This window comes from Cervus elaphus, chromosome 9, assembly GCF_910594005.1.
Source record: "Cervus elaphus chromosome 9, mCerEla1.1, whole genome shotgun sequence".
In the NCBI taxonomy this organism is placed as follows: domain Eukaryota; kingdom Metazoa; phylum Chordata; class Mammalia; order Artiodactyla; family Cervidae; genus Cervus; species Cervus elaphus.
In genome coordinates this window covers 62,024,926-62,049,778 of record NC_057823.1, presented here as the reverse complement: position 1 = coordinate 62,049,778, position 24,853 = coordinate 62,024,926, and the positions used below count along the sequence as shown (strand labels likewise).

The following is a 24,853-nucleotide window of genomic DNA, read 5'->3' as shown; positions in this document are numbered from 1 at the left end:
CAGTTCAGTCGCTCAGTTGTGTCCGACTCTGCGACCCCATGCACTGCAGCACACCAGGCTTCCCTGTCCATCACCAACACCTAGAGCTTACTCAAACTCATGTCCATCAAGTCGGAGATACCATCCAACCATCTCATCCTCTGTTGTCCCCTTTTCCTCCTGCCTTCAATCTTTCCCAGCATCAGGGTCTTTTCAAATGAGTCAGTTCTTTGCATCAGATGGCCAAAGTATTGGAGTTTCAGCTTCAGCATCAGTCCTTCCAATGAATATTCAGGACTGATTTAGGTACCCATAGTCATGGCTGGCACCGAAATGGGTACTGTTTTCATACAGATGGCATGAAACTGAAGCTCAGAGACATGAATGAGATGTGGGTGACAGAACCTTGCAAGTCAGATTCCAAAGCCCCTGCTCTAAACCACTTGACCTATAAGCCATGAGCCATATATGACTCCTGGGAACATGAAATATGGAGAATCCCAATTAAGATGTGCTGTCAGTGTAAACAACACTGGATTGCAAAGACTTTGTACCAAAAAAAAAAAAAGTAGAACGTATCATGAATAAGTTTTTTTTTTCATTTATTTTTATTAGTTGGAGGCTAATTACTTTACAATATTGAAGTGGGTTTTGTCATACATTGACATGAATCAGCCATGGAGTTACATGTATTCCCCATCCCGATCCCCCCTCCCACCTCCCTCTCCACCCGATTCCTCTGGGTCTTCCCAGTGCACCAGCCCTGAGCACTTGTCTCATGCATCCAACCTGGGCTGGTGATCTGTTTCACTATAGATAATATACATGTTTCAATGCTGTTCTGTCGAAACATCCCACCCTCACCTTCTCCCACCGAGTCCAAAAGTCTGTTCTGTACATCTGTGTCTCTTTTTCTGTTTTGCATATAGGGTTATCATTATGAATAAGTTTTATACTAATTATATGTTGAAATATTACTTTGGATATATTGGGTTAAATGAGATATATCATTAAAATTAATTTCACTGCTTTAGTTTTTTTAATGTAGCTACTCAAAAGTCTTAAATTAAATTCAAGGCTCACACTGCATTTCTTTCAGATAACACTGAACTAGAACATGGTGCCTTCCAGTGACAGGAGCCCGTGGGGGAACTCCACTTGAAGTGCTGCATTTGAAATGACTCGTAAGAACACAGAACCTGACTCATTTGGGAGGTTCATGCCTGATGTCCAAAAATCTTTTAAAATGCTGTGGTATGAAACTGGGATAAGGGCCTCCCTTGCATAGCAGGGCCTGGGGGCTGAGAGAGGAACAGGGAGAGCTGGTAGAAACCAGCTCAGCCTTGATCAAGCACAAAGTTGCACCTAGGAAAAGAAAAGCCCATGTGGATTCTTTGTACCTCTTTTTGGCTAACCATAAGGGGCAGAGGATGAGAAGGCTATTTTCTGTACACTCAGTAAAGGCCAGGGGACATGCTTGCCAAAATGGGGGTGGGGGGGAGCGGGGCCGGGCGGGATATAAGATGCTCAGTTAAATTTGAACTTCAGATAAATAATGAAAGTTTTAATATAAGTATGTCCCAAGTATTCCATGGGATAAACTTAGTATAAGTTTAGTATACTTAGTAAACTTAGTATAATTTTCATTGTTTATGTAAAATTCAAATGTAATTGGGCATCCTGTATTTTATGTGGCAAATCTATCAGGGAAACAGGGAAGCCAGGGAATGGAGATGTCACCAGGCTTGGACAAAGTAGCATTTTAACTTTTTGCAGGTTAAACTGGAAGGCAGAGATGAACAAGTGAGGACCTTTAACAAGGAATTAGTTGAATCTCAAACCCATAGCAACAGAAGAAGCTGCCCTCAGAGTCCCCAAACCCCTGGAGTGTCTTCAACCTAAGGTTGTAACAATTTCTACTCAAGGGACTTCCCTGGTAGTCCAGTGGCTAAGACTCTGCACTCCCAGTGCAGGGGACCTGGGTTTGATCTCTAGTCAGGGAACGAGATCCCACATGCCACAACTAAAATCCAGTACAAATAAAATGTAACAAAAAGATTTCACTCAAATAAGTGGTCATCATTAACAGAAATATAGATAAAATGATAAAAGGTAAAAATATCTACTAGGTACTGTTAAAAAATCTTGTTCCTTAATTTTGTACTCCTCTATCATTTAAAGGAAATAGTTGGGCTTTCCTGGTGGCTCAGTGATAAAGAATTCACCTGTGAATGTAGGAGACATGGATTCAATCTCTGGTCTGGGAAGATCCCATATGCCATGGAGCAACTAAGCCTGTGCATCACAACTCCTGAGCCTGCGCCCATCTACCTTTCTCAGCCCATCCACCTTTGTCCTCTGACTCCACCTGAAAACCCCTAACCATAGACGTTTTATGAAGCAGCCCCAGAACAGGAGACGGAAAGGGACTGCAGAAGTTTGAAATTTACACCTACCCATTCCTCCTCCTTTATGTCTGGTCATCCTAACTATTTCAGAATCAGGAGTCCACCTCCATCTCTCACCTAGGTGAAGGTAAAAGCACCAGCTGATCTCATTACTTCCACTCTTGCCACTCTTTCACAATCCACCGTACACAACTACCAAAAGGATCTCTGAAAACGAAATCTGACCAAATCACTCCCCTGCTCAAAATTGTCCAATGATGTCTCATCACACTTAGGAGAAAATCCACACTCCTAGAAGGCCTTGCAGGATCTGGTCCTTCTCTGCCTCTTCTATCCTACCTCCTATACTCTCCCCTCGCTCATTGCCCTGGAGCCTCACCAGCCTTGTCCATCAAATATCCCAGGCTCATCTCTGCCTAAGAATAGGGCCTCTAAATACCTATTTTCTCTACTCTTTGTCCAGATCATCTCATATCTGGCTCCTCCCTAACAGGTCTCAGTTCAAATGTCCTCTCCTCAGGAGGCCTTCTCTTTTCTCAAAAGTTATCATATTTGTTATTCTTTAAATTACAAGTTACTACTTAAAATTCTCCTGTTTATCTGTGTATCTTCTGTCTCTCTCACTCACTAACCCAAAAGAACAGAAGATCAGACCCTCTGGTTGACTGGACCCTTCTGTAACCTCAGCACACAGCACAGTTAATGGCACAGTGCAGGTGATCACTAAGTACCTATTGAGTGAACGACTGTGAAAAAAACCCTGGGATAGAGTCTCAGCCACACCACTAACCAATTATGTGTCTATCAGTATGTCCTCTCTGTCTTTAGGCCTCAGTCTCTTCGTCTGTAGTGATAGGGTTGGGCTGGATATCATTTGAGGGTCCTGCCAGCTCTGACATACTGTATTTCAGGGACTCCCAAAACAGCCTCTCATTGAGCTGCATCTCCCTGGAATGCTGGGGAAAGTACAGCAATGACCACATGCCTAGAACAATTCCACGGGAATCTCAGGCTGCCAACTGCCTGGTTTTTTGCTCACCGATCAGCTGCACTTGTTCCTCTTCCCTGGAGGCTGTCTCCTGCAGATCATGAAGCAGTCTTCTGTTCACCTTGATGATGTCATCGATGTTTGAGAACAGGACATCCAGATCTCCCTGTGGCAGCTAAAAGGAACAAAGACTTCATGGAAGGTCGCTCAGGAGTTTGGTAAGAGTGATTTTTTTTTTGTAGATTTTGGACAGTAGTCCAGAATAGTCATGCCATCGGGGTTCCATCTCTCTTGGGAAGACCGTTCCAGAGGAATGTTTGAAAGGATTTTGAAATTTTATAAATTAGGTATTTTTATTACTCTAAGAGAAGAGAGGAAGAGATGGAGCACTCAGCATGAAAGGAAAGCTGCACTGCATTATCCTAGGTCTGCTGCCAACTATGATTTTGCTTCTCTCATTTCCCCATCTGTCATATAAGTGTGGGAAGCTGGACTTCTCTCCAGCTCTGACACACTTGGCACCGACCACTATTACCTTTAGATATACTCTGAACTCTGCCCCTGTGGACGAAACCACACCACTGTTGAAAGGAGGCAGGGTATCGGCGTGTGTTGGCTGTGCTCAGTTGCTTTAGTCGTGTCCGGTACAGTCCGTGGACTGCATCCCGCCAGGCTCCTTTGTCCACAGGATTTTTGAGACAGGAATATTGGAGTGGGCTGCCATGCCCTTCTCCAGGGGATCTTCCTAACCCAGGGATTGAACCCACGTCTCCTGTGTCTCGTGCATTGCAGGCAGATTCTTTACTGCTGACCTGCCAGGGAAGCCCTATATAGGATATATGTACAGGTAGAAGCCCTGGATGCACAATCAAGTGGGAAAAGCTAACTGTAGAAAAATATCTAGAGTATGCTTTATTTTTGCTAAAATAAGTAACAATCTATATTTGTTTGTTTAATGCCTCCAGAGGAAAAATCCCAATTTCCGGAGGGTGAAATAAGGAAGGGTTTTCATCTACATTATCTGCTTATTTCATTTATTCAATAAATACTAACTGGAGTCCATTATTCATATATCAAGAACTGGGATTCACTGAACTATTAATAAACAGCCTTTCCCCTTATGGACCTTACATGCTAGGGGATGGTTGAAATTTCTGAAACTGGGGTGAAAAAGATGTAAAAAATGAATACTGAACTATAAATCCATGTAATGATAACTTTTTCATGTTACCACGCTCCAAATGAGACAATTACAAATAGGTCACTTAAAACAATCTGTCCTAAACTTAATAAAGGGCTATTTTATCCATTAGCTCATTTAATTCTCTGAGGTGATTCTTCTCTGCCCATTTAGCAGAAGAATACACTAAGACTAAGCAACTAACACTTTTTATACTAAGGCTCCAAGGTGTCAAAAGCCTTGCTGAAGGTCGCAGGGCCAGTAGTAGAAGTACCATGACTTCACATACACCACTTTCCCCTCCATCAAGCCTGCCCCAGGAACAGATGTGAGGTCTCAGAAGCTGGGACCCATGTTTGCCTCTATAAAGACAGAGTGTGGCCCCACCCAGGTACCTGCTGCAGACGGCTCCTAATGTCAGAGGCACAGAGCTGGAGCACGTGCAAGTAGGAGACCTCGGTGTCAATGAGTTCCCTGACAGCCAGCCTCTGCTGGAGCAAGGATCTGTCCTCAGAGAGTCGATCATCCCCATCTGGAGCACCAGTTCTAGAGGACAGTGCATCGTCCCCATGATTCGTCATGTCAGCAGGTTCTGGAAAGACAGACACATCCAGATTCACTTCTGGGAGCTCTACTGGAACATGCTGCCTTTAGTTCAGAGACAACTATTCACCGAGTGGCCTAAAAACATCTTTAGCTGCCTACAGAGTCAAGATGAACTATTTATTAGTATCTGAACAAATCTTAAAAGGTAGAACGCAGCTCAGATAATTGTTGACATTTTTTATTCATTTCCCAGGATTCAGACAATGTGCTTGCTTGGCTTTTTCTTCCTTTTTTCCCCCCAGCTCTCAACCCAGATTTCTTTATCTGGTTCACTGACTCTCTCTCACCCTCTTTCTCCCAAGGGTTCCCTCCTTTTCACCTGCCACTACCCTATTCAGGCCACACTACCTATCACCTTGACTATTTCCACAGCCTCCAGAATCATTTTTTCAAATCCAAACCCCTCTCCCACCTGCTGCCACCCACACCCATTCATCTTGGATATGCTTCCAGTTTAACCTTCCTGAAACAAAGCTTGTGATCTGGTATGCTCTGCCTCTGGCCTCATTCTCCCTCTTCCCTGAGGCACTCCAGTGAAAGAAAGTCACATGCTTTTCTCCATTCCCGCATAGTCATTTCCGGCCTCTATGTTTTTGCACCTGCTGTGACCCCTCCCATGCCTCTCGGCTCTGACACTCATCTCTAAGGCCTTTCCAGATCCTCCCTGCCAGATGTTCTTTTCTCTTCCATCTCTAAGTTTAAAAAGTACAAACGGCAATATTATGGACAAGAAAAATCTCCCTACTACAAAACACCTAGAAATGCAAGATCAGCCATAACAAACTTCCTTTTCACTAGATGGCAAGTATTGCAAGAAAGTAAAGGAAATCAGCAGGGACCCCCAACCAGAGGGAATGGAAAACCACAGCACGAACAGCTAAGCTGATGCAGCTGTAGCCAAAGTGGACAGGTTGGGCAAAGAAGAAAGCACTGCCCAGCTCAGTGCTTCAGAGACTTGGGCATTAGTGCCCAGGGAGAATCAGGAAACAAGCTCCTTTCCTCAAGCATGCTAGCGAAATGGGGGACTAGAAAAGAAATGCCCCCCTACCTACACAGAAAATGACAAAGATGTTTCTTCATCTTGACTTGGGTCCTGAGTAAAGGAAAAGTCCTTTCTGAAAACTCATAACAGGCCTGCTTTCACTGGATCGCAGATTCAAATGTATACTACACATGTGTTCCAAGGAACTCAATGCTGAGAAATATGCCACAACAAAAAAGAAGTCCTGGACTAATGCTAGTATCAATAACCAGAGGAAAAATAAAATGTCTCCAGGAGGACATATTCTTAACCTAGGCCACATGGTACTCCAAGAGATAACCCTATCCTGAAGATGAGCTTAAAATCCAAAATTACAAGAACTCTAGTGTAAGTGAGCATCATCAGAGACCGCAAGAACAGGATTAGATCCCCAGAACATCAGACAAGCAAACTGTCAGACAGAAACTATAAAATAAGCAGGAAAAGAAAAGACATACAAAAAATTAAGACCTGTATGATTTTTTAAAGCACCTAGCAGAACTTATAGATGTTAAAAATTTAGCCTTCAAAATTAAAAATTAAATGGACACTTTAAACATTTAGGAAAAAGAAATAGGAAAGGAGCAGATAGATATGAAGAAATTATCCAGACTGCTAAAAAGAAAGTGAAAATCATGAAAAATACGAAAGAGAATTAAGAGATCTGGATACAGAAATAAGGTCATGTACCAACTCTGTGTTCCAGGGGACAAGAATAAAGAGAGTGAGAAGAGGCAATATATGAAGACATGAGACTAATAATTGTCCAGAATTTATAAAAGAGATTATTGCTTAGATCTAGGAAGTACAAGTGCCAGGCAGGATAAGTTTTTTAAAAAAATCAAATCTAAACACACTAGGAGGAAATTTCAGAATCCTGAAGGACTGGAGAATTTACCTTATAGTTTCCTTGTCAGGAAACTATGTTCTACCAAAATAAAGAAATAAATCACACAAAAAAAGACACGAGATATAGGAAACTGGTAACCTAATATGTGAGAGAGGCCAAGGAAATTCCCAAGACAGATAAAAGGAAATCCTAAGTTTGACCATTGGTGACAGACAGCAAACAGTCTGGGCTAGATACTAGAATGTCTTGAGGACAAATTTACTGAAACAGCAGAGAATATGGTCCTTATTTAGGCAATTACACAGACAATACACGTGAAACTAAGAAATAAACCAACAAACAAAAAAATTGTTATAACAATTTTTCTAACAAGATTGTGCAGAAAAGATAAAAGTAATTATGCGTCACTACCTGATTCAACTATAAATAGAATCTACACAGGTAATAATGCAAATGATCTAATTCATATTATGTACTGAGAGGACAGAGTGTTGGAGAAGGAGTCAAAAAGAGCTAAAGCCTAATCGTCCATAGGGGAAATCAAAGAACAATGCCTAAATTGTACTGCTCAAGAAGGAACAGTACATGTGTACAATCAGCTAAAATCAACGGAAGGAACTGCCTGGTAGTGCCTGGAGCAGGCAAGAGAAGAGGACAGGGTGCTTTTTATAACAAACACTGTACAACAGAATTACCTGTTTCTCCTTCTCATCACAAAATGTAGAACTATCCATCTCTTTAAATTATATGCTTTTATAGCTTTGAGGGGGCTTCCCAGGTGGTGCTAGTGGAAAGGAATCCTCCTGCCAATGCAGGAGACAAAAGTGATGTGGGAAAAAAAAAAAAAAAAAAAGTGATGTGGGTTAGATCCCTGGGTTTGGAAGAGCTGCTATAGTAGGAAATGGCATCCCACTCCAGTATTCTTGCCTGGAAAATTCCATGGGCAGAGGAGCCTGGCAGGTTACAATCCATGGGACTGCAAAGAGCTGGACACAACTGAGCATGCATGCACACACACACATACACACACATACTGCTTTGAAGTGAACTAAAAATTAAATAATGAAGGACAGAAATGGTATGGACCTAACAGAAGAAGGAAAGTTATGACTAACCTAGACAGCGTATTAAAAAGCAGAGACATTACTTTGCCAACAAAGGTCTGTCTAGTCAAGGCTAAGGTTTTTCCAGTAGTCACATATGGATATGAGGGTTGGACTACAGAGAAAGCTGAGCACCAAAGAATTGATGCTTTTGAACTGTGGTGATGGATGAAACTTTTGAGAATCCCTTGGACTGCAAGGAAATCCAACCAGTCCATCCTAAAGGAGATCAGTCCTGAGTGTTCATTGGAAGGACTGATGTTGAAGCTGAAACTCCAATACTTTGGCCACCTGATGCAAAGAGCTGACTCATTTGAAAAGGCCCTGATGCTGGAAAAGATTGAAGGCAGGAGGAGAAGGGGATGACAGAGGATGAGATGGTTGGATGGCATCACCGACTCAATGGACATGAGTTTGGGTAAACTCTGGGAGTTGGTGATGGACTGGGAGGCCTGGCGTGCTGTGGTCCATGGGGTCGCAAAGAGTTGGACTCAACTGAGCGACTGAACTGAAATGAACTAACAGAAGCAGAAGATACTAGGAAGAGGTGGCAAGAATACACAGAAGATCTTCATGATCCAGATAACCAGATGGTGTTATCATCCACCTAGAGCCAGACATCCTGGAATGTGAAGTCAAGTGGGACTTAGAAAGCATCACTACAAAGCTAATGAAGGTGATGGAATTCCAGTTGAGCTATTTCAAATCTTCAAAGATGACGTGGTGAAAGTGCTGCACTCAATATGCCAGCACATTTGGAAAACTCAGCAGTGGCCACAGGACTGGAAAAGGTCAGTTTTTACTCCAATCCCAAAGAAAGGCAATGCCAAAGAATGTTCATACTGCTACACAATTGCTCACAAAAACTCATCTCACACACTAGCAAAGTAATGCTCAAAGTTCTCCAAGCCAGGCTTCAACAGTACATGAACCATGAACTTCCAGATATTCAAGCTGGATTTAGAAAAGGCAGAGGAACCAGAGATCAAATTGCCAACATCGTTGGATCATCAAAAAAGCAAGAACGTTCCAGAAAAACATCTACTTCTGCTTTATTGACTATGCCAGAGTCTTCTACTGTGTGGATCGCAACAAACTGGAAAATTCTTAAAGAGACAGGAATACCAGACCACCTGACCTGCCTCCTAAGAAATCTGTATGCAGGTCAAGAAGCAACAGTTAAAACTGGACATGGAACAGCAGACTGGTTCCAAATTGGAAAAGGAGTACATCAAGGATGTATATTGTCACCCAGCTTATTTAACTTATATGCAGAGTACATCATGCAAAATGCCAGGCTGGATGAAGCACAAGCTGGAATCAAGATTGCCGGGAGAAATATCAATAACTTCAGATATGCAGATGACACTACCCTTATGGCAGAAAATGAAGAAGAACTAAAGATCCTCTTGATGAAAGTGAAAGAGGAGAGTGAAAAAGCTGGCTGAAAATTCAACATTCAGAAAACTAAGATCATAGCATCTGGTCCCATCATTTCATGGCAAATAGATGGAGATGGGGAAACAGTTGAAACAGTGACAGACTTTATTTTTTGGGCTCCAAAATCACTGCAGATGGTGACTGCAGTCATGAAATTAAAAGATGCTTGCTCCTTGGAAGAAAAGTTATGACCAACCTAGACAGCATATTAAAAAGCAGAGACATTACTTTTCCAACAAAGGTCCATCTAGTCAAAGCTGTGGTTTTTCCAGTAATCATGTATGGATATGAGAGTTGGACTATAAAGAAAGCTGAGCACTGAAGAATTGATGCTTTTGAACTGTGGTGTTGGAGAAGGCTCTTGAGAGTCTCTTGGACTGCAAGGAGATCCAACCAGTCCATCCTAAAGGAGATCAGTCTTGGGTGTTCATTGGAAGGACTGATGCTGAAGCTGAAACTCCAATACTTTGGCCACCTGATGTGAATAACTGACTCACTGGAAAAGACCCTAATGCTGGGAAAGATTGAAGGCAGGAGGAGAATGGGATGACAGAGGATGAGACAGTTGTTGGATGGCATCTCCGACTCGATGGACATGAGTTTGAGTAAGCTCCGGGAGTTGGTGATAGACAGGGAAGCCTGGCATGCTGCAGTCCATGGGGTCACAGAGAGTCGGACAGGACTGAGTGAACTGAACTAAACTGAACAATTAAATGTCAGGCAAAGTGAAAATTTCTCAATTTTGCTGGAGACCAATATTCCAAAATGAATTATATTCCTGTGCAAACCAACAACGATTTTCAAGAGTTCATTTAAGGAAAAATAGCAGCATAAGAATAAAAAGATTCAGTAACAATGTGTTATTTATTCCTTCCTAAATATCTTAATTTAACAAAAGATGGGGAATTCCCTGGCAGCCTAGTGCTTAGGATTCCAGGTTTTCCCTGTCATGGCCTGAATTCAGTCCTCGGTCGGAGAACTGAGATCTCACAAGCCACACATACAATTAAAGAAAAAAAAAATGTACAAAATCTTTATGGAGAAAATGATAAAGTGAAAGTGAAGTCACTCAGTCGTGTCCGACTCTTTGAGACCCCATGGACAGTAGTCTACCAGGCTCCTCCATCCATGGGATTTTACAGGCAAGAGTACTGGAGTGGGTTGCCATTTCCTTCTCCAGGAGATCTTCCCAACCCAGGGATTGAACCTGAGTCTCCCACGTTGTAGGCAGACGCTTTACCATCTGAGCCACCAGGGAAGTCCCGAAAATGATAAAGCTTTATCTAAAATATATCTAAGAACTAATTAGGAATTCCCTGGGGGTTCAGCCGCTACAACTCTGAGCTTCCACTGCTGAGGGCCTGAGTTCAATCCTTTGTTAGGGAACTAAGATCCCACAAGCCATGCAGTGAAGCCAAAAAAAATCAAGCAAACAGAAACATAATGAGATACCATTCCATGTCGAAGAGATCGGCAAAATATGAAAATAAAATGTTGGTGACACTGTATGAATGGGAAATCTCATATACTGATATGATGATATAAATTGTTGCAACCACCCTAAAGAGCAACTTGGCAATATTTAGAAAAGTTGAAAATTCACACACTATCAGGCCAAGGAGTTCTACTCCAGGATATACCCCCACCTCTGAGACACTTCTCCATATACACACACAAGAAATATAGATGGGAATGTTCACTGCAGTACTGATGAAATAACAAAAAAATCAGAAAAAACATAAATGTTTCAATGAAAGTGAATAAATAACTTGTTGTATAATCATATAATGGAATTCTGAACAGTAAAAAAAAAAAAACTATAGATTCATGTGTCAACATGGATATCCTCACAGATGTTGTAAATAGGAAAAAATACATATAAGCAAATCCCAGAAGGATACACAGTGTATGTGTATTAGTCGCTCAGTCATGTCTAACTCTTTGCAACCCTGTGGACTGTAACCTGCCAGGCTCCTCTGTACATGGGATTTCCCAGACAAGAATACTGGAGTTAAAAAAAAAAAAAAGAATACTGGAGTAGGTTGCCATTCCCTTTTCCAGGGGACCTTCCTGACCCAGGAATCTAACCTGGGTCTCCTGCACTGTGGGCAGATTCTTTACCCTCTTTACCTGGGAAGCCAGTATGATACCATTTGTTAAAGTTTAAAATGTAAAAGGAAAAAAAATTCTTTTAAGTTTTTAAAAGTTTAAAATATGTGAAACAATGCTAGATTTTGTTTAGGGACAAATACATGTAGCATAGGTATTAAATATTTTGTAGATGTAATTAACAATAAATCCAGGTAATTAAAGAAATTTTCACATATTGAGGTATACGGAAGTCATTCTGGCTTATACATGATTTAACTTAATTTTCTGCTACCTAAAATGGCCTGTTTGTGACTTATCAGACACACACTGTCATATCTGCTTTAATTATTAAAGAAAATGGCACAATGACCACAAGTAAAGAATGTCTATGTTAAGGATTAAATGCCTCCTTTCCTGGAATACCAATGTTGGTACGCCTTTAATGACAAGACTCCCTCCTTAGGGAGGGACCTCTCCAAGGTCATACTGACTTACTGTGAACATGCTGATCTGTTGGATTTTTTTCTTTAATAATTTATTTAGTTTTTACTGTGCCGGGTCTTCACTTCAAAGGGCTTTTCTCTAGTTGTGGCAAGTGGGGGCTAGTCTCTAGTTGCAGTGCTCTGGCTTCTCACTGTAGTGGCTTGTCTTGTTGCAGAGCACGGGCTCTGGGGCATGTGGGCCCCACTGGTTGCGGTTCCCAGGCTCTAGAGCACAAGCTCTGTAGTTACGATGCACAGGCTTAGTTGCTCTGCAGCATGTGGGCTCTTCCCAGATCAGGGATCAAACCTGTGTCTCCTGCACTGGCAGTTGGAATCTTTACCACTGAGCCACCAGGGAAGCCCCTGATCTGTTTTTTCTGTAACCTTGAAGGAGTATATTCCTGACCTCTTTGATGTTCTTTATTCTGACATAATAATGTAAAACTGTGCTGAAAACCATGCTTCTCTGCAGCAGCTCCTCAGTTATCTGAGGGGCTGTCTCCTAGGCTAAACTTCTCAGTTTGGCTCAAATAAAACTTTTTTTTACTTCTATAATATTTTGTTTATTGATTTATTTCCATCAACATAGGATAAAAGTAACCTCTGGAAAGGGAGCTAGAACAATGGAATTGGGAAGAGTATCAAAGGGGACTTAATAGTATCTGAGGGGCTTTTTAAGTTACAGTTTTAATTTTGAGATAATCAGAGATTCACACACAGTTGTAAGAAATAATGCAGAGGTTCTATGTACCCTTTACCCAATGACATCATCAGGAAAAACTACAGTACATTGTGACAGCCAATATGTTGACACCAATACAGTCAAGACGCAGAACAGTTCTTTCTTAAGGATCCTTCCTTCCTGTTGCCTTTTTACTGACTTGGTTGCAGCCCCATCTCATCCTTAATACCCAGCAAATAAGAATCTGTTCTCCATTTCTGTACTCTCATCAGCTCAAGAATGTATGTAATGTTGATGTATGGCAAAAGTCATCACAATATTATGAAGTAACTATCCTCCAATTAAAATAGATAAATAAAATTTTTTTTTATTAGTTGGAGGCTAATTACTTCACAACATTTCAGTGGGTTTTGTCATACATTAATATGAATCGGCCATAGAGTTACACGCATTCCCCATCCCGATCCCCCCCTCCCACCTCCCTCTCCACCCGATTCCTCTGGGTCTTCCAAGAAAGTATATAAAGAGTTCCCTGGTGGTCCAGTGGTTAGGAATTGGTGCTTTCACTGCCTGGCAGGAGTTTAATGCCTAGTCAGGGAACTGAGATCCCACAAGTTGTGCAGTGTGGCCAAAATAAATGAATAAATAAAGTTTCATTAAAAAAAAAGAATGTATGTAAATCACACAGTATCTATATGTGAATTATATAATATATAACCTTTTGGGACTCACTATTCACTCAGCATAATTCCCTGGAGGTTGATGTAAGCTGTTGTATGTTATTAATAGGTCCTTCCTTTTCATTGCTGAATATCTAAGAGGTTCTATTTTTGAAAAAAAAAAAAACAACTAAAGCAGATATGACAAAATGCCAAAATTAAACAAAGCTAGGTAGTAAGAACATGGGCATCTGTTATTTTGTTCTCTGCTGTTTTCTGAACAGATGAAACAGTTCCTAATATTTAAAGTGGCATGCGTCCCACTCAGCCTTGTACTCGGGATAGCTAGGGCTATGCCTCATCTTCCTGGCTAGACACTAAGCTCTTGGAGACAAGATGCGCACCCATTTACTGCGTCTTCTCTCTGTCTCACAATGCTGATACAGATATGAATATGTATTTGCAACATGAATGCTCCTTTTCATGTAATAGTAGCAGAAGTTTCTGTCCTGACACTGACCCATGGATCAGATAACTTATATAGGTGCTTGGCAAGAGAAAGGTTGTTCAGAAGGCAGAAGGCCCAGAAAGAGCCTGGAACACATCTGTCTGATGCATAGCTCTAGTCCAGCTCCTAAATGCTGCCTGTGGCTCGCTGACCTGTCCCTGGCCTGAATCACTGACATTTATCACCCAGAGCATTGCTTCTCTAGAAAGATTCCGACAGGATTTCAGGAGAGCTATTAAGGCTACTCTGAACTGTTGCTAAATTAACAAAAGCCATAAGTAATACTTCAGAGAGAACTGCTCAATATTTAAAATAGCACTTATAGTAACTGCAATCTAGACCTCCCACCAGGCCTGGGAGACTCTCTCAGAGCAGCACTTTGTTGTTCTCTTAGTTTATATCCCATGTAATGGAAAGAAGCACATTTTAATTTCTTTAAAAATATTATACGTTATTTGGCAATGAAAAGGAATGATGTACTAACGTGTGCTATAACTACAATACATGAATCTTGAAGACATTATGCTAAATGAAAGAAGTTAGTCACAAAGGACCACATATTTGATGATTCTGTTTCTATGAAATGTCCAGAATAGGCAGATCTATAGACATGGAAAATGGATTAGTAGCTTACAAGGCTGAAAGGATAATGATTTGGAGTATAGCGGCTGGATTTCTTCTGGGGATGGTGAAATCTTCTAAATTTATTAGTGGAGATGGTTGTACAACTCAGCAAATATACTAAAAACCATTGATTTGTACACTTTAAGTGGGTGAATTATATGATGTGAATTATAACTCAATAAAGCTGTTACCTACCCCATCAAATTAGGAAACGCTGGCAAAGATGTGGAGAAACTGCATCTCTCATACGTTGCTGATGGGATATAAAATGGTGCAGCTACTCTGGAAAATAGTTTGTCTGTTTCTTTAAAAACTAAAACATACACTTAATAGCAGTCGCATCCCAGGGCATCTATTCCAGAGGATGAAAACTTACGCCTATACAAAAACCTGTCTACAAGTGTTTGAGGAAGCTTTATTTGTAAAAGCTAAGAACAAAACAGCCAAAATGTTGTTTTAATAGGATTTAATAGGTGGATAGCTAAAAAAATAAAAAAAGTGGTATATCCAGTATCACAGAATACTCAGAAATAAAAAGGGATGAACTACTGATTGACTGCAACAATTGGACGGTTCTTGAGGGTATCATGCTGCCTGAAAAGAACCAACCTGAAAAGCTTACTGCGTGATTTCATTTATAAAACATCTAAAATGATAGAGAAAACAGAGTAGAGATCACCTGGTTAGGGATGATGGTGGAGGGGAGGTGGGTGTGACTATAAAAGAACAGCACAGGGAGAATTTCCTGGTGATAGAATAAATCTGTATTATTGAAGTGGTGGCTACAGAAATCTACACGTGATAAAAGGACATCTAAAATCAAACACATGAATTATATCAAAGCCAACTTCCTGGTTTTGATATTATGTTACATTGAAATAAGATGTAACCATTGGAGGAACCTGGTGAAGATACATCTAACTTCCATACTATCCTTGGAACTTCACTCTTGACTTATAATTATTTCAAAATAAAAAGTTAAACACAAAGTATTAGATAGCTTAAGTTATCCACTATCTTTGAAAATGCAGCTTAAAAGCCCGGGAGAGCAGGATGGGTGCCTCTGTTCTACTTCTTGGTCTGGTCTGATAAAGAGACTTGTCCTGGAGAATACATTTGGGAAAATATGCCTTTCAATAGAGTCTAGTCTATGCTCAGTTCTGAGATCTACTTGATGTCCTGTGATAGACAATTAAGAACTAAAGATAAAATCAGTCTAGTACATGAAGTAAAGTGAAGTGAAAGTCGCTCAGTCATGCCTGACTCTTTGTCCATGGAATTCTCCAGGCCAGAATACTGGAGTGGGTAGCCTTTCCCTTCTCCAGGGGATCTTCCTAACCCAGGTATCAAACCCAGGTCTCCCTCATTGCAGGAGGATTCTTTACCAGCTGAGCCACAAGGGAAGTCCAAGAATACTGGAGTGGGTTCAGTTCAGTTCAGTTCAGTCACTCAGTTGTGTCTGACTCTTTGCGACCCCATGAATCGCAGCACGCCAGGCCTCCCTGTCCATCACCAACTCCCGGAGTTTACTCAAACTCATGTCCATCAAGTCGGTGATGCCATCCAGCCATCTCATCCTCTGTCATCCCCTTTTCCTCCTGCCCACAATCCCTCCCAGCATCAGGGTCCTTTCCAATGAGTCAACTCTTCGCGTGAGGTGGCCAAAGTATTGGAGTTTCAGCTTCAGCATCAGTCCTTCCAATGAACACCCAGGACTGATCTCCTTTAGGATGGACTGTTTGGACCTCCTTGCAGTCCAAGGGACTCTCAAGAGTCTTCTCCAACACCACAGTTCAAAAGCATCAATTTTTTGGTGCTCAGCTTTCTTCACAGTCCAACTCTCACAGCCATACATGACCACTGGAAAAACCATGGCCTTGACTAGATGGACCTTTGCTGGCAAAGTAATGTCTCTGCTTTTTTTTTTTTTTTTTAATTTTTTCATTTATTTTTATTAGTTGGAGGCTAATTATTTTACAATATTGTAGTGGGTTTTGTCATCGTCTCTGCTTTTTAATATGCTGTCTAGGTTGGTCATAACTTTCCTTCCAAGGAGTAATCATCTTTTAATTTCATGGCTGCAGTCACCATCTGCAGTGATTTTGGAGCTCAAAAAAATAAAGTCTGACACTGTTTCCACTGTTTCCCCATCTGTTTCCCATGAAGTGATGGGACCAGATGCTATGATCTTAGTTTTCTGAATGTTGAGCTTTTTTTTTTTTTTATAATTTTTATTTTTTTGGCATGTGGGATCTTAGTTCCCTGACCAGGGATTGAACCTGTGCCCTCGGCGTTGGGAGCACCAAGTTCTAACCACCTGACTACCAGGGACGTCCCGAATGTTGAGCTTTAAGCCAACTTTTTCACTCTCCTCTTTCACTTTCATCAAGAGGCTTTTTAGTTCCTCTTCACTTTCTGCCATAAGGGTGGTGTCATCTGCATATCTGAGGTTATTGATATTTCTCCTGGCAATCTTGATTCCAGCTTGTGCTTCTTCCAGCCCAGCGTTTCTCATGGGATGTACTCTGCATATAAGTTAAATAAGCAGGGTGACAATATACAGCCTTGGCTTACTCCTTTTTGTATTTGGAACCAGTCTGTTGTTCCATGTCCAGTTCTAACTGTTGCTTCCTGACCTGCATATAGGTTTCTCAAGAAGCAGGTCAGGTGGTCTGGTATGCCCATCTCTTTCAGAATTTTCCACAGTTTATTGTGATCCACACAGTCAAAGGCTTTGGCATAGTCAATAAAGCAGAAATAGATGTTTTTCTGGAACTCTCTTGCTTTTTCAATGATCCAGCGGATGTTGGCAAGTTGATCTCTGGTTCCTCTGCCTTTTTAAATCCAGCTTGAACATCTGGAAGTTCACAGTTCACGTATTGCTGAAGCCTGGCTTGGAGAATTTTGAGAGTATGAGATGAGTGCAATTGTGCAATAGTTTGAGCATTCTTTGGCATTGCCTTTCTTTGGGATTGGAATGAAAACTGACCTTTTCCAGTCCTGAGGCCACTGCTGAGTTTTCCAAATTTGCTGGCATAGTGAGTGTAGCATTTTCACAGCATCATCTTTCAGGATTTGAAATAGCTCAACTGGAATTCCATCACCTCCACTAGCTTTGTTTGTAGTGATGCTTTCTAAGGCCCACTTGACTTCACATTCCAGGATGTCTGGCTCTAGATGAGTGATCACACCATTGTGATTATCTGGGTCGTGAAGATCTTTTTTGTACAGTCCTTCTGTGTATTCTTGCCACCTCTTCCTATCCCTTCTCCAGCAGGCCAGGAATCAAACCAGGGTCTTCAGCATTGCAGGTGGATTCTTTACCAATTGAGCTATGAGGAAAGCCCCAGTCTAGCACACAGTAGGTACCAAAAGAAAAATGTTTGTTGAACATTATGCAGTGACGGCTTCTGAGTCTAGCATGGGATAAAACAGTTAATTCTCTTCTCTTCTCTCCTCCTCTGTACACACTGGCACAGAAAATTTGAGCATTCACACATTCATTCAACAAATATTTGGAGCAGCTATTTCCAAAAATCCTATTGCTAAGGATTTTTCTGGATTCTGAGGATACAAAGTTAAAGGGGGGAAAGGGGGTTCTACAATAAAGGTAGGGCATTTAAAATATCTGGTTATTTGTTGCAAGTTTCATTCCACTAAAAGTAGAGGGACTGAGTAAATGGACATCCTGGTCATTTCACCCCTTTAAAGATAGAAGTACCAGGGGAAATGAGGGACTTCACTTGAGGTCCAGTGGCTGGACTCCAAGCTCTTATTGCAAGGGGCCCAGCCAGGTTCAATCCCTGGCCAGGGAACTAGATCCCACATGCCATGACTAAGAAGTTCACACGCTGCAACTAAGATCCAGCACAGCCAAATAAATAAATATTAAAACAAAACAAAACAAACAAGGGAAATGATACTCTGAACCTCACTGTGACCAGTCAGAAGTGAATGGAGAAATGGAAGTAAGCAGGTCCCAGACGAAAGTTCACCTTAACAGTTCCTTCAGAAGCTAAAAATGTCATGGCAGGAAAAGATGAACATCCATCAGCCTTCCACTTCAAGTTATAGAGGGAGGTCAATTTAAACATTCAAGGGGGAAAAAATGGATATAAAACCTCTAGGGATTAGGGCTCATGGGCAGACTGTCAAAGATAAAGTTAAACACCACACCAACAAAAGACTGTTGAAGAACAAAGGGAGGAAATACCTATAGAAATGAGAATGGCAACACAGGGATACTGGCTAATGAGCCTCGTTTATACAAGAGTCAGAGTGGAGGGTCCTGTACAAAGAACTTCCAGAACTCTAAAACCCAGGAGGATCTGGGATTAACAAAACTGTAATTATGTAATTCCAAAGTTCTGCCCCTACTATGACTGCCAACTAAATTTTAACATTCATGTTCAAGAAAAGTAAAAACTAGGCACATTGTTTGAAGACTTTGTTTTCCTCTTCTTAGCCCTAAAGAGTGACTGCAGGGGTCACTCTTTTAAGGTTAGGAGCCCAGACCCTGGAGCTAAAAAACCTGATTTACAATTCTGATTCTGCGATCAATCAGCTGGCCTTCCTAGGACAACTATATAACCTTCCTTATAGGGTTGGTATAAGACTTCTTAAGAATCCACGTAAAGTGTTTAGCAGAGTGCCTGTTATGTAATAAACTTTCAATAACAGTAGTTGCTGTTTTTGTTCCTATTATTGTTAAACAGGAAAGAGTAGCATGACCATGGATCAGAGGAATGACGTCTAAGGACACTTGGCTGATCACACTGAAGCAGATGGTGAAAACACCTAATCATGATGATTATAATAAGTAATAAGAACTACATAGCAGAGTATCACTGATGATGTAGCTAATGCCAATGAAACAGAGCTGAGAGATGGAGAGACCATGAGACTAAGCCCTGAGAGCATTGCTTAGTCCAGCCATGCTGGAGAATGATTCCCTTTGGGTTTTTTTTTATTTTTTATATGAGCTAACACATTTTCATTCCCCACCCCACTTTGGCCTAAGCCACTCTGAGTTGGGTTTCTGCCACTCGATTAAAACAGTCTATCAGCCCTTGGAAAGGGAAACAGAGATCACTTGGAGCTACCACAGGTTAACAGAAAAAAGACAAACAGGTCATGCCAGACTATCCTCATTCCTTTCATGAAAGTCAACTAGATCAGTAGAGCAAAGGAATACCATAAGCTACTGTAACTGGACTAGGAAGTTATTGCTGATCTCTGATGAAATCCTTACAAATAGGGAATAAGATGAGATAATGAAATAAAATGTGGTGATGGCGGCTGGGGGAGAGGGGGAGGCAATAGGACAGTAATATGGACTAAAAACTGATAAAACACCAAATTCAAAGAGTGTTGATCAGTGTCAACCTCTGGGATCTTCCTTGCTTTATTAAGGATATCTGTTATTTCTTTTAGTGCTTCCCATCTCTGAGGCCACCTGAATCTAAACCTCCACCACCTTTCACCTGGATCGGTACAACAGCCTTCTGACCAATGCATAGAACCAGAGGGCAGATGTCATTCTTTATGTTTTTCATAAAAGTGACTGCTTTACTTCTCTATTGAAATCAAGACAAGTCTTCTCTGACTCCCATCCCCCTTCCAAGGAACCACTCCTTTCCCCAGTAGATGCTCTAGATGCTCAATTAATTGAATTAATGAATGAATAACCTGGATGAACACTGGTAGAACAGTGATCAAATTGCTAATGATACTGTTAAAGTGAAGTTAGACACACAACTCTTAGAAACCACCACAAAGTTTGAGGTAAGGTAAAAGAACTCCCCTTGAATTTTATATTGTAATTATATGATACATGTTTTTTTAATCTGGCTTTTTCCTTTCAGCAAAATTATTTTGACATCCATCCATGTTATAGCATGCATCAATAGTTCATAACTTTCTCCTGCAAGTAGTATAACATTATATAAATATACCATAGTTATCTAGGCACTGAATAAAAAATTGGTTGCCTCTTGTTTCTCTATTACAATAAAGCTGGACCTAGGAATGCAATGTTTATTTTTCACTTTTTTTTTTAAGGAATGCAATGTTTAGATCACAAGATAGGTGTATTTTTTAAAATATTTATTTATTTATTCGGCTGTGCCAGGTCTTAGTTGTGGCATGTGGGATCTAGTTCCCTGACCAGGGACTGAACCCTGGCCCCCTGAATTAGGAGCATGGAGTCTTAGCCCCTGGACCACCAAGGAAGTCCCACTGTATATTTTTAAAAGATGTCATACTTTTAAAAAAGTGGTTGTACCATTTTCTTTTGCCACCAGCAGTGTATGAGTTCTATAATCTCAACAACACTTGGCATAGCCAGTTTTTGCATGAAGGGTTATCTGTTTGTGGTTTTAATGTGCATTTCCCTAATGATTAATGATCTTTAGCATCTTTCCAAGAGTTTAACTGCCACCAATATATTTTCTTTGGACATCATGAATTTTTTGTTTGTTTAAATTGCAAAAGACTTCCCTGGTAGTCTAGTGGTTAAGACTCTGAGCTTCCATGGCAAGGAGCACAGGTTTGATCCCTGGTTGGGGAAATAAAATCCCACACACCATGCGACATGATAAAAAAAAAAAATTACAAAAGAGGTTCTCACTCATTACATAACTAGACAAACAATACAGATGTGTATAAATAATTAATAGTCTCTACCTCCAACCCACACATAAGCAACCAGAGGTACACTTACTAAGCATGCAAATTCTTTTATTGTTGTTGTTGTTGTATATTTCTTTTTTTTAATTTTTATTTTGTACTGGGGTATAGCTGATTAACAATGTTGTGATAGTTTCAGATGAACACCAAACGGACTCAGCCATGCATATACAAGTATCCATTCTCCGCTCTCCACACCCCTCCCATCCATGCTGCCACATAACATTGAGCAGAGTTTCATGAGCTATACAGTAGGTCCTCGCTGGTTATCCATTTTAAATACAGCAGTGTGTACATGTCCATCCCAAATTCTCTAACTATCCCTTCCCCCCATTCTTCTCCGCAGCAACCACAAGTTCTTCCTTTAAGAGGCATGCAAATTCTTGCTCAATTCTTGACAAATGTGATTCAGTAGGTCACAGATGGGGCATTTTGACAAGCCCCTAGGTAATTCTGATTCAAGTGAGCTATCGTTTCTTGAGAAGGTCTGCTCTTACTCTTGTCCTCCTAAAGAATAGTTGAAGGAAGGAAGTCAGTGAGTCTGAAGAGGTACATCCCTTCTGTAAAGGGTGAGTCCATGTACCCTGTACAGAAGGGGTACATGGACTGGCTTCAAATAAGAAACTTAGTCTAAGTGAATGAGTATGTGTGCTCTGTTGTCCCATAGAGCACCAAGAGTTTGGAACCTAAAGATCAAATTAAAAAAAAAAAACTTTCTAAGAGAGTTACTTTAAAACAAAATTAGGCAACAGAGCCAGCAAGGTAAGGAACTTGCCAAAGTCACCAAGCTTGCAGAAAAAGGACTTCTCTGGATTGAGAAATGACTGATTGGGGGCGAAGAAGAGAGTGGGCAAGAGACAGTCCAGGCATACACATACACATTCTCTCTTTCCTTCTCTCTCCCTGAGGAAGAACTGCCCTTTATAAATACACAGTGAGGAATGTAACCACCAGACAGGTAGTGTGTGTCTTAACCCAAACTAAAAAACAGCTATTTGCCCTAAGCCATACTTCACTGCCTCTATTTGCAAGGCCTAAAATGGTAGAGAAAGGAAACAACACAGTATTTGGAAAGGGCTGTTCTTTTTATAGATAAATTTCCCAGGCCCTGTCCTCATAATTTTGGATCCATAGATTTCAAATAGCTTAATCCTGTCAATAGGCTTTGGACAATCAAGCTCAACAAAAGCCATTTTGCTTCAGTTACAGCACCCAAACAACCACCCTCCCTGATCAGTTAAATAAAAAGCCATTTATCTGTTCTAGAGCAGAATCAACCAAGGCACTGTTTTCCACAGCAAGCAACTGATCCAAGAGGGATCTGAGCCAACTGCCAAGTAACTCCTGTACCCTGGCAGAAACTCAGCTGAGCCTCCATCGCTGGGCAAGATGAGGGGGGAGCCCCGCTTCCCATGTGTGTCCTCCTCTTTTCTCTCATTTAAAAACAATTATACAGATGCTGGCTCCAGTCAAAAGGGGCGCGTGAGGCCCAATAGACAGTCCTTGTTAGAATGTCAGCTGGTTTCTACCTTCAGCATTTGACCTTGGGTCAAATATCGAGTGTAGTACATTATTCTAAATTTGTTGTTTAGTTGTTAAGTCTTGTCAGATCTTTTGTGGCCGCATGGACTGTAGCCTGCCAAGCCCTTCTGTCCATGTGATTTCCCAGGTAAGAATACTGGTGTGGGTTGCCATTTCCTTCTCCAGGGATCTTCCTGACCCGGGGATCGAACCTGTATCTCCTGCATTGCAGGTAAATTCTTTACCACTGAGCCAGCTACTAGGGAAGCATTATTCTAAATAGGTGCACTTATTTAGGTTACCATCACCAAGGTATGTGCAGTCATTTGTAAGCCACTATAGGGCTGACTTTACATTTGCAAATTTTTAACTTTTAACTTTTGTTTTCTTTTACTTCGGATACAGCCCATTTTCCCCCAGTTCATCACCCTTTCTTAAATGGCATGGCTTTGACTCACTGGGTTGTTTGCACCAGCCCTTTTATTGATCATCCACTACTGTCAGGCACTGGACTTAATATTCATCTGTAGTCTGACAACAACATGAAAGATGAAGCAATCTTTGCTCCAGTTTACAAAGAAAACAGGGCCTTGGAATGGGTAAACAGAGTGTCCGAGATCAGGCAGCTAGGGGCCTCAGAACGTTGTTTCAACTCAGAGCAGGAACTCACTCCTTCACCAGCTGCCTCCCTTTAAAGCAAATAAATTGTTCTGAAACAGTGCAGCCTGAGGGCCAGCCTTCAGTCATTCCTCACAGCAGGAAAGCTTCATCCTGCCGTCAAATCTGAAACTGTGTGCAAGGTTATGTGTGAAACCTGGGAAGGAGACTCAGATTTTTAAGGAGTCAGTGATCCCAAGAAGGCCACGAGCCACTGCCTGGGCAGGTGGTCAACTTACCCATTCTCTTAAGTTAGTGGTGCTCGCTGTCCAGGGAACACTGCAGCGGGAGCCAGAAGTTCTGGCTTCCAGTCCCAGCCTTAGCACTATTTCTCTGAGGGCTCTTGGCCCAGGCAGCTCACCTACGGACCACAAATTTCCGTTTTCTTTTCCCCTGGCCTTAATTGCCTATTTATAACTATATTTTCCTTGTCAAGAATTTTTTTAAAAAACCATCGTTCGTATTATTCCATTGTTTTAACGTATATGGAGTCTCATTAAAAGTCCTCCCCAATTTTACACTGAAGCAGGGAGGGATAAGCAGACATAAGGAACAATAGTTTTTACCAAGCCAGCTTACCTCTCTGGGCCTCAGTTTTCCACCTGTAAACTGACCCAGTTGGGTCAGACGTATCAGATTGCTCGCATTCCCACTAGGCTCAAGACACAAAGCTAACTAGCAATCCGCAACCCGGACCGGCATAGTCGCTCGCTCGCTCCCCCACCTCCCTTTCAGGATCTCAGCAGCAGCTGTTTTCCCGAGAGCCTCCCTGGCCCTATCCTGCCGTCCCAATCGCCCGAGTGGACTCACCGCGCTCGCAAGGTGCCAGCTCCCACGGGGAGCTCGGCTGCCCTGGGGATTGCGCAGCCAGGGTGGGAAAGGCGCAGGACTCCCGGACCGGCGCAGCGCTGGAGCCTGCGCGCACTGTTCCCACAGAAGGCCGGGGCGGGCGCGGCTCTGCCCACTGCTTACGTGCGTGCGCCAAGAGGAGGCGGCCCTGGCTCCTGCCTTTGTTAATTGTCCATATGCAGGCAGGTTGTTTTCCACTGTGTGCTCCCTAGAGCGGGCCCCAGCGGGGGTGACCGGGCGACAGCAGCAACAGCCGTGCGCTGGCCGGTAGCCAGAAGGAAGCCATGTAAGTGGATGTCAGTGCTGCACCGCCCACCCGCGGCTTCTGTTAAGGCACCTACTCCTCCCTCAGGCTAGTCAGCCTCAAAACAGGGACAATCAGTTAGGCCATCTGGTAGCAATATTGACCCCAAGATCACTGAATATCTGTGCTCTCGCCCGAATCACCAAATTTTAGGGCTGGGCCTTTATTTAATTCTCAGTATTGGCTGCCCAGGACTTCTGGGTTCCTATCCTAG

The 24,853-nt window shown here is 41.8% G+C and overlaps 1 protein-coding gene across 3 annotated transcripts in view; it reads right to left on the bottom strand.

The window, feature by feature from the left end:
- ARHGEF37 (Rho guanine nucleotide exchange factor 37) overlaps positions 1–24,556 on the bottom strand; it is a 57,761-nt gene extending 33,205 nt beyond the window's left edge. Inside the window, exons 1-3 of one of the 3 annotated variants that reach the window (XM_043913250.1) lie at positions 24,297–24,556; positions 4,951–5,147; positions 3,427–3,550 (exon numbers count right to left, since the gene is read on the bottom strand). In XM_043913250.1, coding sequence (XP_043769185.1) covers positions 3,427–3,550; positions 4,951–5,136 — 310 coding nt within the window. In that variant the 5' untranslated portion in view covers positions 5,137–5,147; positions 24,297–24,556. Of the gene's footprint in view, positions 1–3,426; positions 3,551–4,950; positions 5,148–24,065; positions 24,084–24,296 lie in introns of those variants that run through there. The other 2 variants (XM_043913248.1, XM_043913249.1) reach the window with 2 other exon arrangements.
- Between the last annotated feature and the right edge of the window lie 297 nt (positions 24,557–24,853).